This window comes from Phalangium opilio, unplaced genomic scaffold (genome assembly GCF_054372755.1).
Source record: "Phalangium opilio isolate 3A_F unplaced genomic scaffold, DU_Popi_V2 ptg000002l_1, whole genome shotgun sequence".
NCBI classification, from domain to species: Eukaryota; Metazoa; Arthropoda; class Arachnida; order Opiliones; family Phalangiidae; genus Phalangium; species Phalangium opilio.
In genome coordinates, this window is record NW_028324144.1 from 6649635 (window position 1) to 6671661 (window position 22027).

The following is a 22027-nucleotide window of genomic DNA, read 5'->3' on the forward strand; positions in this document are numbered from 1 at the left end:
TATGATACGTAACGCTCCAGACAAATTTTTCACTAATTTCTTATTTCTTCTCTTTGGTTATCTTACTAACTTAAACATAACAAATTTATGTTTGACCATCAGACGTGTCTGTCCTCCATAAAGTTTGGTTAGGATTAAGGTAAGTCTGGTAAGATTTTTGTCATCTCATAGACTGCCTCTAGTGAATTTGAAATCAAATTAAACCTCAAGAGTTTCGAGAGAAAATTTAAACTATATTTGTAATAAAAGCATATACAGGGTGTTTGTGAAAAGTCCATCAATAATGAAAGGGCGTATTTATTGGGCCATTTTGAGTCGAAAATGTTCTATGACATTTTGCCGTCCAAGCCACGGTTTTCGAGTTATGATTTGAATATTTTAGGGATGACCCCTTCATTAAATTAGCGCTGTCTTTCAATTTCTTAATTAAATTTAAGGGGTCATCCGTAAATTACTCTAATCATAACTTGAAAGCAGAGGCCCGGACGGAAAAATGTCATAGAACATTTTTGACTCAAAATGGCCCAATAAATACGCCCTTTCATTATTGATGGACCTTTCACAAACACCCTGTATATCTGCAGGTAAATAGATTTTTATCAAATAGAACACGAAAAAAAAGACGGCTTTATATGTAGGGAGTTTCCAATTAATTACAGCTCGTGTACTATGGATCAAACTGATTGCCAAGAGATGCACGAGTGAACTGAAAATAATGTTTAGAAAACCTGGGATCATTTCTATATTTGGACGTTTAACAAAAAATAGTGTACTTCATTCTTGGATTTTTTTTAAACTTCGAATTTTGTTAAAATACAATTTGTTTCTGCTCGTGGCTACGGCCTTGGATACTTGGATCTACCCCTAACCTATTTGTGTAGAATCCATTTACAAACTGTACGATTTTAAGACCATTTGTTGTACGCTTTCCTTCTAGATATTGTTGAGTTTTTCGATATAGTCTCTATTTTTTATTGAGTTTTACAGAGAGCTAAGTTATGAGAGGAGTAGAAAAGTCGAGGGAATCGTCTCTCAGCGAAATCAGTGTACAAGCTGTACCTTCGACTGTACCAATGTGATTGCACGTAATCTGTAAGAGACCGGCCCTTGACAGTGCAAAATATTACACGTAAGCTGTACAGGGAATCCCGTAGTGTTTATACTATCGAAAAAAAGTTATCTTCATTTGAAGAAAGCTTTAAGTTACACCGAAAACGAAGGTACGTCAACAAATCAAAAAATCACAAAATGAAGCTGTTACTGTTCCTCTTGGTAACATTCTCTTTGGGAACGTCAGAGAATATAAAGAAAAAGTAGTAGACATTAAGCCTATGCCAAGGCATTAAAAAAATCACTTCCATCTTTTGGTCTTTGCCTTGTAAATTTTAATGTGTATAGTAAGGGTAAATAATTTTACGTTATGTCACTAAAATTTATATGTTAGAGAAAACACAAACTTTAATAGTCTTACTTAATTAAAAAATTATTACTAATCCGGAACTAGAAACCGGAAGAAAAGAGGTACCTTCTCTAGTTTGTTTTGCTATACACTCTTTTAGTACACCAAATGGAGTTGTGTCTACCCAAGGTTTCAACTCAAGCTAAGGCTTGTGTCTCCTAGATTTTGTTACAATTCGAACAACGAAATCCTACCATTAAATTTAGGCTTCAAAACATTTTAAGATTTTAGAGAAAAAAAAAACCAGGCTCTTTACGACATTCTGAGCAAATAATTCGAAAAAGCTTATACTTTTAGAACTTATTCGTTTCGGAAACAGGGTAAGATTATATAGCTTCACTAGATTTAAATCTCAGAGCTCCATTCTCTTCCGGGAGCTGTAAAAACGAGCAGGACCATAAACCGTAAAACTTCGAAATCGCTTCTGTCGTTTTATTAAAGTTTATAATGATATATATCCGTTAAAAAGTTTTGAGTGCACACCTCATACTTCAAATAACTTATAATGCTTTTGAAAATATAAGAGTAGAAAATGGCGTAATATTGCACGGCTAATGTACCTTTACTATGTCAATAGAGATATGCAAAACTGATGCTTTTATTGGCTTAAAACAATGAGTGTCATAAGTAAACAAAGTAAGCCGTATCTATATATGACAGCACAAAGTATAAAGCAACTCAAAAGGGACAAACATAGTATGTTAAAGATAAGAGTATTGCTAAAAGGCATGCAAAAATATCGTATCTTTAAATGAATGGAAATTTACTTAACGCAACATTATTATCAAAATATTTGGAAATAAGAGTATGTGTAAAAAGGGATGCAAAAATACAGTTTCTCAAAATAAACCAAAATTTACAGCAACATTCTTTTACGAAATTCAAGGTAATGGAAAATGGTTCGATATAAAACGAACGGTCCACCATTGTCAAATTGTCAGTTTGTGACTGTGGAGATATTGCACTAACGAAAAAATTAATGTTCAGTGAACCGTAAAATTTTTGAAATATTTGTATTAAGAATTTTTGTCGTTCGATGGTAATTTATGTTTATTTATTTAACTTTAAAGATATGGTACTGGAAAAGCTGTCATTTACCGCGGTCCCTAGGCAGACAAAAATGAAACATATCAAGCTTTCCACGCTTCACAATCCTAATGTCCTCATGCTCATGTCTTGGTTTTTGTACTCAACCAAGCCGTTTTTTTGTAACCTCAAGGGTTTATAAAATGCATGATGGTACAGTGGTAAGTATGTAAAGTGAAATACATGCTTTCGTAGAGATAGAATAGGTTTTCCCTATCGCGAGACTTCTCCCTGCATTTCAGTATAATGAGGGAAAAACATTTCTACAGGGGCAGGTAGATACAACATGGGAGAGTTTACCCCCATAGGGCAGCTTCTCCTATCTACAAAGAAAGATAAAACTATTTAAGGTTTTCAGGGAATTTGTGCATGGGGACTCACGACCGAGTTAAATCGATGATTTCCCTCCATATGACAAAGCTTTTATAGAATCTACACCAAAAAGCTGAAAAGTGTTAGTGAGCTTCCACAAAGATGGGGCTCAATTACTGCATTTACTTCAAGAAAAGTAATTTGGTCATTGGAAACTATCAATGTGCACGGACTTAAACATTGATACGCCCATTTCAAATAAACATTCGAAGATGCAGAAGATAAAAACCTATTTCACATATATCATAGCCATATAGCAAAAAAAATTAAAATTGTTTCAACACTTCTTTAAAACATATGAATAATACAGGCTTTGAAACTAATGGAACGATATTTTTAAAGTTCGTCAGTTTTGAAAGAGGAATAGTGATGTATTGTTTTGATGCTTGACACTTTCTTGTAATGGTTCCAATTGCATAAAGGCCAAGATTTGATAGAAATCGTTCGCCTTCAACACATTTCAACGATATAACGCCTGTAGTGCATGTATGGCTTTACTAAGTTACGGCTAAATCAAAATGATAATCAAACGACAGTAGTTTCGGAATCAAAATCTAATATTGGTAAATTGTCTCAATCCATTTTTGAACGGATATCACGTGACATTCATTATGAACTAAACTCTAAATGCCATGCAGTTTACCCTTTCCGTTTTACGGTTCGCAAAACACTAAAGCTCTGAAGGACTCAGAAGTTTTGAACCGTTGAAAAATAAAAATCAATTCGATGATTTCCTTCCGTTTTGATGCCAGCAACAATATAACGTTTAACTCTACAAGAATAGGAGGAAGTATATATGTATAAAAATATAGGAAAGTCTTACAGTTGAGTTACAATTTAAGCAATTAGGTACAATTGAGCGGTCTTTTTATAACCCGGGGTATATGGCGCGAGTAAGGGACAGAGTGGAGAAGGATATCCAACTCGTATTTTTCTTCTTATGCCAAGTTGTGTTAGCACAACAGCTGTTGACAACTCGGGCTAAAACCCACCACCGCTCGCTCTCTCTCCTCTCAGCGTGTCTACCCTTCTCTTTGGCACTCTCAAGCTCGACTTTATACGTGAGCTTAACGCTCGAAACTGTTGGCCCTCGTCTTCCAACGCTTTTCTCGTCGAAGCGCCAAAAGTTCCGAGTGAAAACGCTAAAGGGAATGAGAGCTTTTCTGATAAGTTACCGAAAGAAAAATTTTTGCCCTCTCTTCCGGAGCTTGAATTATCGATTGACGTAACGCGGCTGGTCCCAGCTGCTACAGAGATTCCGAGAGAGCTGCCAGAAGAGAGCCCCGAGAATGCCCAGAGAAGGAAATATACCAAATGGTGGCGTGCGTGGGAACTTACCCCCCAAAAATGCGGGCTAAAGGTATATACCTTTCCATGCCTATACGCGGATAAAATCTATACTTAAAAAAAATGTTATATATATTAAGTTAATGCGTACAAGGCTAGTGAAAGGCGACTTTCAAAGCACCGGCTTTGCTTTCATATCTCCTTCCTGCCAGTGCTACTTCATTGGCTCTAATCTTTAAAACTTTAAAGGGAGAGTTAACCACGAGAACAATTAATTTTATTATTGGAACTATTCAAGAAAGTCCGATTATTGGTAAATTACAAAATATATTGAAATGCTGTAATTGAACCCTGACCCTACAAATGCAGCTGAAAATAGCTAAGTGATTTTCAAACGTGCCACGTTTTGTACCAAAAAAATTTAAGTTTGTTTATCCTTTAATTAGACAGTTTGGTTGAATGCGGTTTAGGAAGCATTGATTATTACATCTAATTGGAGTTTGTAAGAAATGGAGACTGTGCCTCCATAGAAAATCTACCATACGCGTCATCTGTGACGTTTAGCATCTCGCTAATCACGACAGCGCGATTCTACCTACAAATTGACGTATGCAGTGACGATTCGCGTGCATTCGAACGAGCTGACCAACTTGACCAAGTCGCAACTTGGCATTTTATACATTTACTACGCGTTTACCTTCAAACCATGCCATAAAATGTCGAATACCTTCGATATTCTAGACTATAAGCTCTCATCTTAGCTCGTGGCTAAGATCCCAGTGCTTCAATCCCATTTTAGATATTTTAAACTCTTATATACCATACACATTAAAAACTGTTAGGCCATATTTTTTCTTTGGGAAATAACTTGTTCTAGAACTTCAGCCTCCCTTTACGTTCCATAGGTGAGGTGGGGAGTGATTACTTGAGGGGAGGTTCCGAATAGCTTCGGGAAAAATGTAAAAAATCCAAACCTGCATAACATTTGGAAAAACCTATTCCTTATTAAAACTTAACGCGGTTTTTTTTCTTCTTCTCTCATACCAAAAGTTTTGGGCTTATAGCCGCGGTGAAGTTTCTTACACAGATTAGAAGAGGGGAGCGGGATGTTATTAATGGTCTGGGGGAAGATGATATAGAGAATATTCCTAATTTATGAAAATAAACGGAGTAGAGATAATGTCATGGTTTTTTTTCTCTTGGCCAGTTTCCAGAAACTTTTACCATTTTGCAAAGGTAAGTCATTAACATATTGACGTTATATTTTGTTTTACGTAGTTTCGTTCTTAACTTTAGCCGCAAAATTTGCGCTAATTTCTTTGAAGTTACGCTAATGTTTCAAAGATGGAATATTTTTAGAAACAGTATTCTAAAATCAGAATTTTCTTTTGAGAATTAAGACCGTAAAGAGCTTAAGAATTTTTAAAACTGGATGCCGGATTGTTATTAAAAGCTATTCAGAGGAAAAGAGATTTCAAGCTATTGAGGTTCAAATAGAAACTAATGTATCTCATTTCTTATTTATTTAGACGTTGTATTAGTTCATATTGATTCTAGTGACCTCAATCGAATTTACAATATAAGCATAACGCTTAAATTTTTTGAGAGCTACTTCGAGAACGATGTCAAAATCTCCTTAATTCTTATTCTTCAGTAGTCTAATTCTAACAAGATTTTTATTTATCATTGATTTTGTACAGGGTGTTACTTATAAGTCGGCGATAAATTAAGAGGGATGTTCTCTGGGGCTTTTTAGTTGAAATTGTTCTATGGCATTTTGTCGTTCAGAGCACTGTTTTAAAGTTCCACTTTGAGAAGAATCTCGCTTCTGTATTTGTGGGAAAAATAGGATCACGTAATCGAGCGCAATTTACAAAGAGAGGGATTTTGTTCGGGCATAGTTATCTTGATCACGTTTATGTGATCATAGGCTGTAGTTTAGGTATATGATTATCGTCTGCTTCATAGATCAAAGAAATAGAGGGCATAATTTTTAAAATGGCTTTGCGTATTCTTTAAGGTTTTCTAGTTTCTTCCACGTTTATTAATTGAGGTTTCCAATTTCATTAAATAGTTCTTGAAATTAAACCAATTAAAGTTCGCCACAACCAAAAATATAACCTTTTCTGTGCCTGAAAACTGAAAGGCTACCAGCCGACAACCAGGCCAAAACATTCTGAGGTGAAGTGTCTTGCAGCATTTAACTTAAGCTGCTAATAATGTTGTACTGACTCACTTCTGTCTTGAATGAAAAAAATATTCTCCTGCACAAAAACCAATATATTTAAAAATACTTTAGTATATCCAAAATGGAGCTAACCGCAATAAATTAACGGAAGACTTTAAAAATTATGAAGAAATATATCTCATGGGTAGCTCAATCACCTATTAGCCTTCATGATGCCATCAAGTATGTAAAACCGGACGTTAATTATCTACCTATAGGAGCGTAAAGCTTTAAAAAATATTCCGTTATTCGCTTGAGAAAATTCATTTGCATATATTAAATGCAATAAAACGCATAGCAGGCTTTTCGAATGTTCTTAAACTTGAGCTTAGATATAATTTTAATCAGGGACAGATTTTATTTTAGAAGTAGGAATGGAGAACAGAGTAATCTCGGAGTGCGTCGAAGTCTCGAACCCCTTCCATGGAACGGAGGGGTATGAAAGAATTGGCGTGTCATAGCGACAGAGGTAAAAAGGAATTAAGTATTTTTCGCCGTCCCTGTCAGTAACGTCATCGAAACGTAGTTTAAGTTAGCCAATAAGATAGTTTAAAATTTTCGTTACGTGTTGGAGGGAGGGGCTCTGTACCGGGGTATGAGTGGGACTGAAGTAAATACTAACCGTTCTCCATTCCTACTTCCCAATTAAATCTATCCCTGTTTCAACATTAAGGGATTAATTTTATTTAAGCAGACAGTCTTGAGCAAATAGACTTCTAAAAAACTCTTGAGATAAAATTTAGGTAAAGGAAAGATCATTGAAATGAAAGCCAATGAACTCAAGATAAAATATGAAAGAGGTTCTGGAAGTTAGGAGTTACTAATTAGTTTAATTTATGAAGAAAAGTAACAATATATTCGTGGAAACTCGAAAGGAGCTTCTAGAAATAATTTATGAGTTAGACATATGGATTCCCAATATTAATTAAATTACATTAAAGGAAAGATGAAAATAATGAAGTTTTCGTAGAATTAAAGATCTAAAATATATGCGCAATAATGTTTTTAAAATATTTACTCTTCACAGACTAAATTTATCAGTATTTTGCTGGTATAAACTATCTTTACATATCACTGAAGCTGCCGATACTTTTATACAAAATAGGAAAATTATATTTTAAGAACTGCAGATTTTAATTTAAGTTAAAAGAAATAATTAAAATATTTAAAATGAAACTCAATTAAGGAAATACTAGATTTGCAATTGATTTTGGTTATTTCCTTTTCAAATATTGAGTCGCTTCGCTTTTTAAGTAATTCGGTTGACGTGATAATTAAATTCAAATTAGCTTTCATTAACTAACAAGTTGATTTTAAAGATTCTGAAACACGTCTAAAAAGGTACTATTTCTAAAGTGTTTTAAGGATACGATACTTGGTCTCACAAAATTTGTGGTACTTTCAGTAATAATTCAGCATATGATAAGGGAATTTACAAATGGTACATTATAATCTTTGTCCAGCTAAAACTAATTTTTAATGCTATCAAATCGTGCTAAGGATCAATAATCAAGAATTTTTGTCACATAACCCTAAGTATTGGGCAAAATTTTCAATTACTTTTTGGCGATGGATGAATATTACAAAACTACACACTTATCTCCACAATCAGGCATTTTTCCAGTTTTTCCAATTATCTATATGAACAGTGTTCTGAAAAATAGTTACATGGGGACTACTTTTTTCCTTAACACTGTGTATTCACACTCCTCAATTTCCAGTGCACCAGATGAAACCCATTTCAAAAATTTGTTGATCACCAGTACACATTTTCCTAAATTTCCCCTTCAATGAAGGCTCTATTATAGAAATCGGTGTTTACCAATATCACTTTCAAGACTAAATTTTCCGTGTGGTAGCTAGCTGTACTACATTATCAATTACCTTAAAATAATTAGATTTAAGGAGGCTTGTCCTTTAAAACGTGGTTTAGTGTTAATTACTTAAAAGCCTATACCGCGCGCGTAAATATAATGTCTTAAACAGCAAAAAGGAAGAGTAGTCTCGACCGTCCAACGGATATTTAAGTAAGAAAAGCGTCTAGCTAGGTAAAGGCCACTATGTACGTGATAGTCTGGGTAAATCATTTTGGGAGCCTTACCTAATTAGGTCCTGGGGGCTTGGACGCTTCGTTCCAGAAACGATAAAGCCATACGCGCCCGGAGAGAGAGGTTGATGGAAGTAGTCGCGTAAATTTATTCATGTTGGCCATGAATGTACCAGTACCACGACCAGTACTTAGCCACCTTTACAGGCGAGAAAAACCCAAAGTTTTTTCTTTTGGAAAATAATCATGCAAATTGTTTTAAAAATACTTTAAGCCTATAGTTTTAATCTAATTTTAAACTTTTCAGGAAGTGAAACTAGAATATTAACTTGCATATCTCTGGTGTCCCAAACATGTACCTTAGAAGATCCAACTAGTCACACGTATGTCATATTGGCAGATATAAGCCGCGTTTATACGAGACACTTTGGAACCGTTTTCAACTGTTTTAGAAAGGCCTTTATAATCTTTTTTGAAAAATAATATATGCATTTTAACGTGAAATATCTCTGCTTTTAACAGCATAATAATCCTTTTTTTCTTTCCAAAACGGTTTAAAATGGTTTCTAAGTGTCTCGTGTAAACACGGCTAAAGTTAGAACATGACCAACCCTAGGTATATGGACTTACTATGTTGCCATGAAAAATGTGTGACAATATTCTATAAAACTTAGGGCTACCCTGTTCGATGTTCCAAACTGAATTACCGAAGAGATTACGAGAACAGAAATTTTCGTGTGGCCTTTTTCACAGAAAAGTGACCACGTGTCAATTATTCTTTAATTTGAGTAAAGAAAAGAAGTTTTGGATAGGCCTAAACAGCATCTTTTGTAACTTCTCATGTTTCTTTAAACGCAAGTTTGAAAAAAAGAATTGTAGAATGATGAACTGCGCTTGAACACGAGCATTTAGAATTAAAGTCAGTGCCACTTTGAAGTATGTTTGCTGGCAAAAGACCCTGGTGCGAGGATATTATAAACTGAACCTCGCAGAGAAAAGGTATTCGCACTCATGCAAATAAAGTTAAATTTTGGTGTAGCCCTTTACTAAATTACATTTTAGCTACTAATTGAAATCCTTTAATTTAAGCTCTCGTTGATATAATCACTTATGTGGCTAAAATTTAGTCACTTTTCAAGTAAATATATAGAAAATTAAATTACGTCAGAAAGTTTTTCCTACTATGATACTAAACCCAAGGCTATACTGAGAGAGCCTCGCATTCACGATTAAGGCGATTGTATTCATGAAAGACTGCGAAAATGAGAAAGAAAGTGGAACTTACGCCTTCTAAGATTGGACGCGACTGGCGTTGGATGTTTGCTAGGCGAAGAGTAGTAATCTTCCTTGGGTCGCATGTCTAATAAATCGACGTTGTTAGTTCCGGCAGCGGCAGCCGCTTTTTTCGCCGCCATGTCGGCCATTAGAATACCCCCTTCGTCGTGGTGGGCGCTTTTGTGCCTTGGCGTCTCTATAAACGGTAAAGAGAAGAAAAAGGAGGTTGGTAGGGACAGTCGTTAGAGAAGTAAATTGTAAAGAGTTAAGTCCTGGTTCGGCTAGGCTCAATGTCGGGGGGCCGTGATAAGGTCCTTTCTTCCGAACGCGGACCGACACTGGTATCGTATCTCTCTCAAGAGTGACTAGAGAATACTCTCGCCACTTTCACCTTGGGGGAATAGCCTTTCTCCCTTAATGAATCTAAATGAGGATCAGAGGTAAATAAGAGATAGAAAGGGTAACGGGGACGGACAACGGCTTGTCCCCTGGAGTCAAAAAGATAAGTGTCTCCGATTTTTAAATAGAACCACCTCTTACGCTCAAACTAAACTAGCGTTATCGTAAGCGTGTAAAAACTTTACTCGCGAACTTCGTTGAAATGTTTAATGACTTTTTCGAACATAACTGTTTCGGTTCTAAAGAGCAATCCAAATCCCGTGTTCAAAATTATAATCGAAACTGTTTTTAAAGCTACATCTGCAATTAAAACAACTCACTCCTAGCAATCCTCAGTGTTGCTTTGAAACCCGAACCTACCAAGTCACCCTCAACTGAAACTGGACCTTTTCGAGGATAAAAGCAGTTGCGTAGGGAAACTTTTTGAATATCGTTTAAGAGCTATATTTACAATTCAAGGATTAGAATTCGATGTTTTCTTAGCTAAAATTGTATTAAATTTTTCTTGTATTTGCAATATTTTGGTTTTGGACATTTAACTAACAGTTTATTCATAAATAAGTTGATTAGTAAATTTTAGATCACAAAACCTTTTTCGAATAATATACACATGTATATGTCCATCAATGTTCGATATATCAACAAAACTATCTTTACAGGCTCAATTCTCACATTTATAACAATCAAATCCTAATTAGTCAAAATTAAACACCATTATCAATAGAAGAACTTCTATTTACTTAAATTTTTACCTAAAAACTTAAAGGGTATGAGAAGCTTCGTTTGAAAAACCTCTGATTTATATAGCAAAAGATAGAATTAATTACTGTGAATTCAGAAATATCAAGCTTTTAATTCTCCGATTTCTAGTTATTTGGCAATATGCATTTGAAAATGCTTCATATGAAATTATTTAAAATCCACTTTTTAAAAGTCTTTAAGAAAGGCTACAACGTTTTCTTGTTTTTGACGTCACGCACGCGAGATGGTGCCACTCTCTCCGCTATCAAAGCATAGACAGAGCACGAGACGGATATAGCTCGCGCTCGCTCTCGCTTGTATAGGTTTGCCCGTGTGATGTCATAAACCAACCGAACAAGCTGACAAGACAAAATAATTTATATATCGAAGTTGAGTTTTCGTGATTTTCCAATGGATTTTAAAAATAGAAACTTTGGTTCAATTATATTAAAAACTTTATATTTTGAAAGTAGAGACTTGAAAGTGTAATATAATACCACTTTCGTGCTAAAATATGATATGAAATTGTAAATTCCCATACCCTTTAAGTAAATTATACATATTTTCTTGGCAAATAGAGCTAGAACGTAAGCATTTCAGGTTGTAGACGTTACGAAGATAAATATCAAACAGCAGAAATTAAAGGCGAAAATAGGAATACTAGCTGCCTTTTTTGATCGATATCCTAATCATATCCTCCTGGGACAAAAATAAATTCTTGTAATTAATTTCGGTCTAATATCCGGAAACAAAAGATAACCTAAATTATATGGCTTGAAGGGTTAGAGGGGAAAACTTAATCAAACATCACCTAATCAGGAAACTGACTTGGATCGGAAGAAATCATAATTAAAATATTTCGGAAATAACTCGTATCGTGAGTCCAGGAACAGGGTGACTTAATTAAAGCCAGAGAGTAATAAATAACAGTATATTAAAATTGTGAGAAGCAATAAGACCAGGAAGGTTGCGGTGAAAAGAAAGTCACTGAACGAAAATATGTAGGCCTAATTAAATAACCTCTTATGGATCATATCTGATTGGAAGTCTTAACTTTGTTCCATTATGAAATTGTGATTTCGAACATTTGAGAAAATTTGTTTTAGCCAATGACTTTACTTTTCTAGATCTTTGGTATCCGATCTCAGTTGTTACTTAAATACTTTTGAACCTTTAGGTTGAATGGTATTTCTGTCCAATGGGAATTCGGTTAATTGGAAGGAAACCAGTTAGGTTAGTTAAAAAACAAAAATGGAACCATCTTAAGGATAGATTCTACCACGCCAACTATCACTAACTACTAACCCGCGTCAATTGTTAGGTTCAAACAAAAGAATCGCGATTTAAGTATAATCTTAATTGTTATCCATTGTTTTAAACGGATTCTTTGTTTGCATGTTAGTCTTACCCAAGGATGTAGGAGTGCGTCGATCTTGCCAGTTCCTCCAAAGACATAGAACGGCCAACACCAATACAACGATAACGACCAAAATGGACAAGAGGACCGGGATGAAGACGGCGAGGTTCTTGTGGAAGGCAGGGGCGGTCGTCCTCGTCGATAAATCCGGAAAAGGAGTAACGACTGGCCATCCGGAAAAGAAAAACGTAAGCTGATATATAAGATGGAGAAGCAACGAAATCAGCTCCCGCTCCGAAACCCTCGTTTCCCATCCCTACTTTAATTAGAGGGATCATTTTGTTTTGGGCTTTAATAGCCATAACGATTTCAACAAATAGCCCATTGAAAGATTAGGAGAATCGTGCCTTCGCCACGAAAAGGAACAAACCATTATGGCAAATCGGCCGCGTCAGCGTTTCTTCAAAGATTGAATCCAGTATAGATCTCTTCACAAGTAACCTAACAATCCATAAGTAACTCCCTTTCTACGTTCTTAACTCGAAATTCTGTGCAAAACGTATTATATAAGAGCTACATAGAACAGATTTGCTCAGCTTGGATTGGCAACAACGGAAGAAAACCTACTTATATTACTGGAGCACCTGATTTTTCTAACTCCGAATCTTTCAAATATTAATATTTAAAGCAAAAATATTTATAAAATTTCTTTATAAGTTAGTAAATACAGTTTTTTCTGGCTATCACTAGACGATCCCCGAAATGCCATAGGAAAAGTAAACAGCACAGGGGATGGGCAGCCATATTAGGCTAGTTTCGTCGCGCTATGAAGCACCGCAAGCGGCAGTGTGAGTCGACTAGCCTCCCGCGTGTAGCGCACGCGAGCTCCATCTGGCGTTGCATCTTGGCACAAGGGAAGTAGCCTAATATAGTGGCCTCTCCCCTGTGCGTTGGTTTCTCTGAATGTTTTTATTGGAATGGTCTCTTGCAATTCTCATTCTACCACAGGATTACGTGATAGCTCCAACACATTTTTCCCTTGTCATAACTTAATGCTGTTATGATACTTATGCCTTTCCCAAAAGTTCTTTTTTTCCATTCCAGCCTTTAGTGATAAAGCTGAAAGGAGTTTGAAGCTCTCTTTCAAAAGGAGGCTGCCGGAAGGCTAGCTTATCAGTGAGCCTTTAAAATCGCGAAAGAGGCTTCGAGATATCAACCCATTAGCTTTTCATCGTTCCCCTTTTTTGGATCATTTTCTAAAAGTTAAATCACGTCTCGCTTTTATTGCTCAATTGTTTTACTATTGTTTTCGTGGAATTTTACCTCAGGTTTTACCATTAAGAAGTTCAATCCATTAAATAGCGCTAGAACAGCGATTTTGCCAATGGTTTTTCTCTATAGTGAAGGATGAACCTTTTAATTTCCTCGCGAAACTGACGTATGTTGCAAAACATTTCTCAAAGTGGAGGTAAAGCTTTTAATAGACCCTAGTCTCAATTTGTTTTATTAGGATAAGTATATAAACCAGCTGAAATTGCAATTTTCACAACATGTAATCGGAATCTAATGGATATCCCTCGTTATACCGTTCCTTAAAGCATTCTTAAGGAAATATTAAAGGAAAGCGCGGCTCCATGATCACCCCAGGCATTCTGGCTAATCTTCTGGATTTTACCTTGCCAAAGGCAGGAACCAATCAGACCTAATGCACTAGTTCCCATTGGTTCCTGCCTTTGGCTTAACTAGCCTTTAGAAAGCTTAGCCACTGTGTAGCAGAAAAGCCATTTATTAGGGGCATCAACGGAGCCGCGCTTTCCTTTAAGAAAATACTCAGATAACACACCATTCACACTGGCTTATTCTACATGTTAATACTTAAAAAGGGGCGCAACTTAAATTTGTACCCATATGTTTTCCATCACTACGGTCAGCTCCTGACACACCCAAGCCAAGGCTTAACGTGCAAACTAAAACCACTCAGCTAGTACAACTAACCCTACCAAATTGACGCAGAAAACTCAACATGCCACGGAAAAAATGCCATTGTAAAATGATATATCCATAGTGACATTCACTTGGTTTTTTTTCCTCACAAGGAATTTGACGCCACAAAATAATATGCAACATTATTTTTTGACTATTATCAACTGCGCCTGAACAAGAGAGTAGACCTTAGCAAAATAGTTACGAGGAATCAAGCTAAATTGGCCATCATTCAGGGTTAAAGCAAATTGTAAGAGAAAAACATTGGAAATAACGTTTTTATTACTATGCCACTTAAGCCTTGGCATCGCGAAAGATTACCCGACTCCACCTTCTTTCTGAACCAAGTCTTCAACTAGAAAATAGTTTTACAAATTCGTGCGCTCGGTTTAACTATAATTTTTGTTTTGCTTCTAAAAAGTGTATTCGAAAGTTACATCGATTTTACCTATACTCAACTAAAATACTTTTCATAATTTAGCTTTACACTGTAAATCAACTGATCTCAATAAATCTAACATTATGAACTAATGTTACAAGACATAACAGTCGTTTTATATGCTTCTCGGATGAAAAGAGACCACAACGTTACTATTGTTTGAAGCAAGTAATACATTTCGTGGAAATTTGGTAAAAGAGAAGATTTAATACTCACTTAAAGTAGTTCCTAACGTCCGGACTTCGTATTCCTTTTCCGTGTCACCGGCTTCACTGTGAGCGGTGACGTGCAAATGATATTCTCTATCTGGCAACAGCTGTCGAATGTAGTAAGTACCTTCGTCCGATACGACATTTTCGGACACGCTTTGCCATTGCTGATAGTATTTCAGCTTATATTTGACGGTGAAACTCGTTACCGGACAACCGCCTGATTTCCAGGCCCATAATCGTAAACCGATAGTAGTTTTGTTCGAAGTGATAAATTCTTCCGCAGATGGCGACACTGGAGCTATAAAAAATAAATACCTTAGTTCTGTAAATAAAACACCATATTTTTTTTTCGTTTCACAGTCAATTGTTTCTATATCTATGCCCAACCAAACCGTAGGTTTACAACCATAAGCCTAGCGCTGACAAAAAAAACTGAATTGAAAATGCCCCTGCAACTTTTTCGAGAAGTAACACCACCCCGTTATCAATAAAGAGAATGTAAATAATGGTGTTAACGCCACTTAAACCCATTTAATTCGATTATGATTGTTGAGTTTCATTGAATTTTCGAAGGTCGATATTCAACATTTATTTCGGATACATCTTTGAAATGTTCTCACAGGGGTCCTCTTGCCACAGTTCAAAAATCCCCAACTACTCATGGTGAAAGTCTAAAGAATTAACGTTACAAAAGAGGCATATAGGTGAATGGAAGTCTTTCGTAGTGTCCAATAAGAGGTTTACGACGCGAAATCTCGTTTTCTCTGGCTTCTTTGGGTCAACAATTACAGTTCCCAACTTTATGATGTTATCCTTTACATTTTCTCTCACGATTTTAATTCGGCTTTCAAGGCATTTGGGGCCTTGGAATATTTTTGGTTCTTTGTAATCATCAATTTCCTAGTTTCACCGTAAACTCTACCTATTCGCGAGTTTTACCCTACTGTACCACGGGGTGGTAACGTAAAGGTTTTCTTCTCACTTCTTGTTATTTCTAATTATCGTTGCTTATGTTAATAAACTTATGCCATCACACAGGTTTCGAAAATGATAGCCTTATTTCAATTTTCTTTCAACACCACGAAAGACAAAGGCGATATCCCTGTTGTCACCATTATTTTGGAGCATCTTAAGCTTGCTAAGCTAGATTCGAAAAGGAGCTAGTTATATTTCATCTTACCAGCACCGGCTGTTCTTAGTTGAAAGGTTTCACTGGGCTCTCCGGTCCCCAGACTGTTAGTGGCTTTGATGTAGAACCAGTAGCGCGTACCGCATTTCAAATCCAATAAATCGTGGCTGGTTGTGTCCGGGGGAAGTCTTTTCTGTCGCCACTCTCCGTTTTCCGGGCGGTAGTGAAGCTCGAATTCTAAGAAAAAACGATTTTAAAAAAAATCAGGAATAAAGAAACAATAGCCTCGTTGGTTAGGCGTTCTAAACAATTCAGGGGAATAAATTGTTTTGCTTTTTTTAAAATCGTGACATAATTTAAAAAAAAAGAAATATGTGAGACATTGGATATAGGAGCATTAATAAGATATTTTTAAAAAATATACAGTGAAAAAACAAAGGCTGTAATTTTGAATTTGATCTTATTTAGTGTAAGCATGGGGAGCTATCCTTAAATTTCATGAACTTCATTTTTTTAAGATCTAGGAAATGTTTGTGAATAACTATGAAATCCAAAATAGGATCATGGTTAAAAGTATGACCTCAGACTAATCGCACATGACCCCATATCTTCTTGTTAATAAAAAGTTTCCTATCGAGTTACATGTCATCCGCAGAATAGTATTAACAGGGAGCTACGCGATTGGCTTTAAAATTATTAAATTCGAGTATACTTTAAATCATTATCCTTTATGTTATAAACGAAAAATATATCAGAGCGTTACTAACAGACAGAAAGACAAACAACGCTGGATATTATTTTAATTAAAAATCTTCTAAAATTCGAGTGACACTGCAACTTTTTTACGTTTTCAATAATAAATTTTTTTATATCATCAAGAAGAATGCATTTCGGGCGTATTTTGTAAACCTGCTGCCATGGACAGCATCCAACACTTTTTAAAAACATTAAATTTAATTTTAAAGTAAAATCAGAGTCAAAATGCCATGATAGGATAATTAAGATAGGGCGGATTGACGGGCTAATGGAGTAAAATGTCATAGGTATAAAACGGAAAGGAAAGAAAAAGAGGAAGTCCGTAAAAAAAATACTCCTTTTCTTCTTAAAATGATGGGAAAAAAGGTTTTTCTTACAAAGACGTAAATCATTTTTATAACATTAAACTCCGAAGAAGCGGAATAAGAAGAAATCTATAAATTAAAGAAATCTTCCTCAAGAATGGCAAAAAACGTGTATCTTGACTGCTTTAAATTTATTACTACTTACGTGCTTTTGGAACTTAATTAAATTAAAAAAGCTTTATTATTTTTTTTTTCATCTCCGCATCATAAAACAATTTGAGATTTTAAATAACCCAATTTTTTGGCTCTGATGAACAATAATAACTTCGCTTCAGCTGCTACCATTATTAAAAATATAATCTGGCTTTATTAAAATATCATTTTCCTTTTTTATTATAATAAGAAATACGATGGTTTTAATATTTTTAACCGTATATTATCATAACCCAATAATGCATAAGAATGTGTCTGCCATACAGGCTTATGTTGTTTATAAATAAAACTAAGCAGACATCTGCGGCACAATTGTTCCTAAGTTTTTTCATGTTTCAAAACTGGAACAGAAGGCCAACTGTGATTTCTGTTCTACGGATGTCGAATCGTGTTAACGGAAGAGATAGAAATCACGGTAGTCATGTCTTTGTTTACCGTCAATCAACCATCGTGAGATGTCCCTATACAAAAAGTACGTAGCCGCTAGATGGCGCTCTACCCTTTTATAAAATATGCGTGCTGGAAGCAAATATTCTTTCATTCTTATGGATAGTAGGGCCGTCTTTGGAGTATAAAATTCTAAGCAGAGTATATTAACCGGCATCCATGATCTACGTCATTTTGCCCTAAAGGCCACCGTAAACAAGTTATGATTAAAATGTTTTACGCATGATCCCTTAATAGACCATTTTGGAAATTACATGAAGAGAAACTAACACTCAGGGGCGAGGCCTCCATTTGTGTATTCTTCCTCTCGGAAAGAAGTACCGCTAGAGAGTGTCAGTTGGGCCTCCGGCATGTAGTGAATTTGACGGACTCGCCCCTGTATGTTGGTTTCTCCTTATATACTTTTCATGTATATAATTTCCGAAAAGGTCTATTAAATTAGCATTGCCGTTCAGTTTCATAGTTAAATTTCAGGGGGTCATCCGTAAAACCCTCCAATCGTAGCTTATAAACGGTGGCCCATAGGGATAAATATCACAGAGCATTTTAGACTCATAACCGACCTTTGAAGCCTTGTTAGGTTACTGAATGGAGCCGTAAAGAAAAGCCTATCGCATTAAAGTCTAATAATTTATGGGCATTAATCTCTCCTACCACCCTTTTTGGAACAAGCTGTATAATAAGAATCACGCGATCAGCACAAATTGAAGAGATATTGAATTAAGAAAAATTTATTTATAAATTTAATATAATTTCAGTCTCTCTTTAATTCGTGCAAAATAAAAGAGCACCGCATCTTTTATAAGGTTAAATCAAAGGGGAACTTCTATTGTGAGACGCACGTCTTGGTTTCTAATAATAGTATAGGCTTTGAAAAGTCTAGGACGAAAAATTCAATATGATGGAAGGGGTGGAGCCGGCGTCGTTTGATGAGGTCCTAATGAGCTTTTCGCATCGCCTTCACTCAATCGCCCACAGCAATTTTACCCGATTGAGTATTCATGGCCGCTGAGTTGATCCCGAACTCTATACCGTGATCCTCCAGGCACCATCACCAGTCTCTTCCTCTCTCTCTAACCCACTATCCATCTCAAAATGCTTCGCCTTTTCAAGGAAATTATCTAAACACTCCTCTTCCGTCATCAATCATGGATGGAAATCAAGAGTTATACTGACACGGATTATGATTGGATGGAATTTTTTTTTCTTTACTTCTTTCCCTTTGTCTCTATTCCGAACGAGTCAGTGTCACTATCACGCTTGTGGAAACCAAACAATAGTTTTGAAAGGACCAGTCGTATGGAAAGTTTGAAAACTAAACTCTTGTCTACCACGAATTTGGGAAAAGATTTATTTCAGTCTTGAAAATTAGATTAGTTGTCCTTATTTATTTTTTATTAAATTAGTTTCTTCTGATTCAATTACCTGGTTATATGATTTTCAATGAGGCTTTAATAGAAGCTCCTGTTTTTGGGTCGATCATTTAAGTTTTATTGAATATAGGTGGATACGGTATATTGCGTTTGGCCCCTTTATTTTTAGGCTTTTAATTTTATTTGAAGACCTTTTATCGTACTAAACTAGTTATGTGTCGTGGACAACATACGTAACCATTAAATGGAGATAGCAAGACTTGCAACATCAGCATATACACATTTCTACCCATTTGATACTATAAATGTTCAATAACGTGGTGAGATACAAGGCTAAAAAGGCTGATACGTCTCATTCCACATGTGTGACTATTCCCTTGTTTTAGGGGACAATGTTTGGAAGTCCATATCTCCGTTAAAAAAGGTTGTAGACCTCGTATTATATTGCAATTTGTACTCAATTTGACCCTTAAGAACACAATCTTTAATTTATGGCAGACTTATCAAAAACACCCTGAGCATTTTAAAGAAAATTCTAATAGATTCGCTTAGCTTTGCTCATGAACAGTCCTAAAACTTGTCTGCAGCTTTTGGTATACTGAACTCTCAAAGCGTTAGAGAACCACATCTCCGAACAGGAAAAACCCGAATAAACACTAATGCTCTTTCTTGCATGACTTAACCATCAAATTCTTTAGTTTCACTTTCTCGCTGTAGTACGAGTTGGAGCTTGTCCAAAACGTCTACAGAAGACGGTTCAGTCTATGCTTTTTACCTCTCCGAGTGACGATGACGTCATGGAGAGGTATTACACTGGACGTGTCTGTGTCTGTTACCGCGTTCGCAGTTGGCAAATCGGAGCAAACGCGTTCGAAGAAAGCAATCCTACTCCCATCGTTAGGATTAAGAAGTACGCGGGGATCGGCTAGGGTTACAAGAGACGTCTAGCCTCCCATTGACAGGGCTACCACCAAAGATTCACGCAATTGCGGGATTTCTTATCATTTATTGTGAAACATTCGCCTTAAATACCTTAGATTTCCAAATATTGTTAAATAGGCATACGCTTGAATTGAAACGTCAACAATAGCTATGTTTTAAATGATTTTAGGAATAAAGTTTCTTAAAATGATTTAACTAGATTTGAGGTAAATTAATGACGATTAAAATAATAAATATCAATTATATTTTTTTAATTATTTTAGAAAAACCTCTTAATTGCGTCTCGACTCGGAGAGCTTTTTTTTAGATTCCCAGCTTGTTTCATGGAATAATATTTTCATGCGACTAGTCCTTGAATAGATCAAATATTGAATTGGTTTATACTTTTATCAGTTTGACTTTGACAAAAAAACACCAAAGGTCTAGAATGAGTAGAGGAAGATAAAAATTGGAGGGTGGATTATTCACACCTCTTTTCAAATTATTGAATTTTTATCTTTGGATCCGGTGAAACCAGGAAGAAATAACTGTTGAGCCTTTTCACTGCAGAGTTTTGAATTAATGATGTTTGTTTAGTTACGAACTGCCCTTTCCGGAAAGTAACATTACAAGTAAATGGAAAATTCAAAAACTATATATCAGAATTTCTGAATTTAATTATTGGTTATTTACTTTCTTAAAATCAATACTGGGATATAAAAGTCAAAACTATTCAATTTTAAAAGTGAATATTTTAAGTGCGATGTGAATAATAAAACTTTACTCTGTAACTGACTCCAGTGGGAAATGAAATGCATGAGAAACGAATTGAAAATGGCTTAAAAACAACGTTAGGTTTCGCATAAAATATTTGTTTGAACTTTAGATGCGATACAACTAAATTGGATTCTGATCTTTTATTAATTGTAAAGATCTTTGCGATTTAATCCCATTGCGATAAGATGTATCTTATTATTTCCTTAAAAATAATTTTAGTTAATTAATAATAAATGGAAACCCAATTTTACCCTAGTACAAGGTTTAAATAAACTTTCAGTCCAATGCAATATAGAGACAGTATTTTCTAATTTGCATGGTGAATTATCCACGTAATTCTAATTTACGATTTTCCCTGGAAGTTTCGATGGTAATTTATTCACTGTTTTAAGATTTCTTTTTACTAAGCAGTGATAAAAAATCTATGATTCAAGCAACTGCTTAATATAAAAAACTCAATAAAAGCCGGTGGACTGGACTTTTTTAAAGTAAAACCCGGGTTTTATTTAAATTGCGGTGTCACCATTGGTCAGTGGATTTTTCCAAATTTGGTACACCATTAGATACGAATAAAAAACTGAAGTTTATAAGTTTTTAGCTTTAAATATTGAGAACTTCTGGAATAATGCCAATTTATTAAAAACCCACTATTTAAAAAAAAATTTCTTTCACTTCTGTACCTTTTACCACAAGTAGAATAATCTTACACCAAGTTCCTATGTAAGATTTTTTGCCGTAGCCTCTGTGTCTGAAAGTTCTGACGTTAAGCTTTTTAAAGTTCCCAACGGAGCTCGCCTGAATGGAGAGATAAAATTTCTAAAATATCGGCCACGACCGAGAACGAGCTTTTGAAGCAGCGCTCCGCAGCGGTGGAGAGTGAAGTAAAACAGGCGGGGTTAATTTTTTTATCCGAGTAAGTTCAAGCATGGAGCGTTCATCCAAGTGCACGATGTTTGCGTTTATGGCAACGGTGTATCGTGTGGAGTGCAAACGTTTTTAAAGAAAGCCGACGGAATTATATTTTTCTGGCGCGGAAATACTCTGAGTTTGTTTTGAGAGCCTTTTATCCATTTCTAAATTAATACATTTACACCCGATTCGTTATTCGTAACTTGCTCCGCCATAACGTAAACTCCGATCGTCTTATAAGATCTCCGTCTCTCTGAGTAACTCACCACAAGCGGACCCAACCTCCAATCCAAAAATTGAAGTTTCGTACATT

At 35.6% G+C, this 22027-nt stretch overlaps 1 protein-coding gene across 2 annotated transcripts in view; it reads right to left on the reverse strand.

Annotated features, from left to right (window-relative positions):
* The window catches only part of LOC149718471 (cell adhesion molecule Dscam1-like), a 189354-nt gene that overhangs the window by 11846 nt on the left and 155481 nt on the right, over nucleotides 1–22027 (reverse strand). For both annotated transcript variants that reach the window (XM_089847499.1, XM_089847431.1), the window contains exons 20-23: nucleotides 16065–16250; nucleotides 14889–15182; nucleotides 12302–12475; nucleotides 9764–9949 (exon numbers count right to left, since the gene is read on the reverse strand). In XM_089847499.1, the coding sequence (XP_089703625.1) occupies nucleotides 9764–9949; nucleotides 12302–12475; nucleotides 14889–15182; nucleotides 16065–16250 (840 nt within the window). The remainder of the gene's footprint in view (nucleotides 1–9763; nucleotides 9950–12301; nucleotides 12476–14888; nucleotides 15183–16064; nucleotides 16251–22027) is intronic.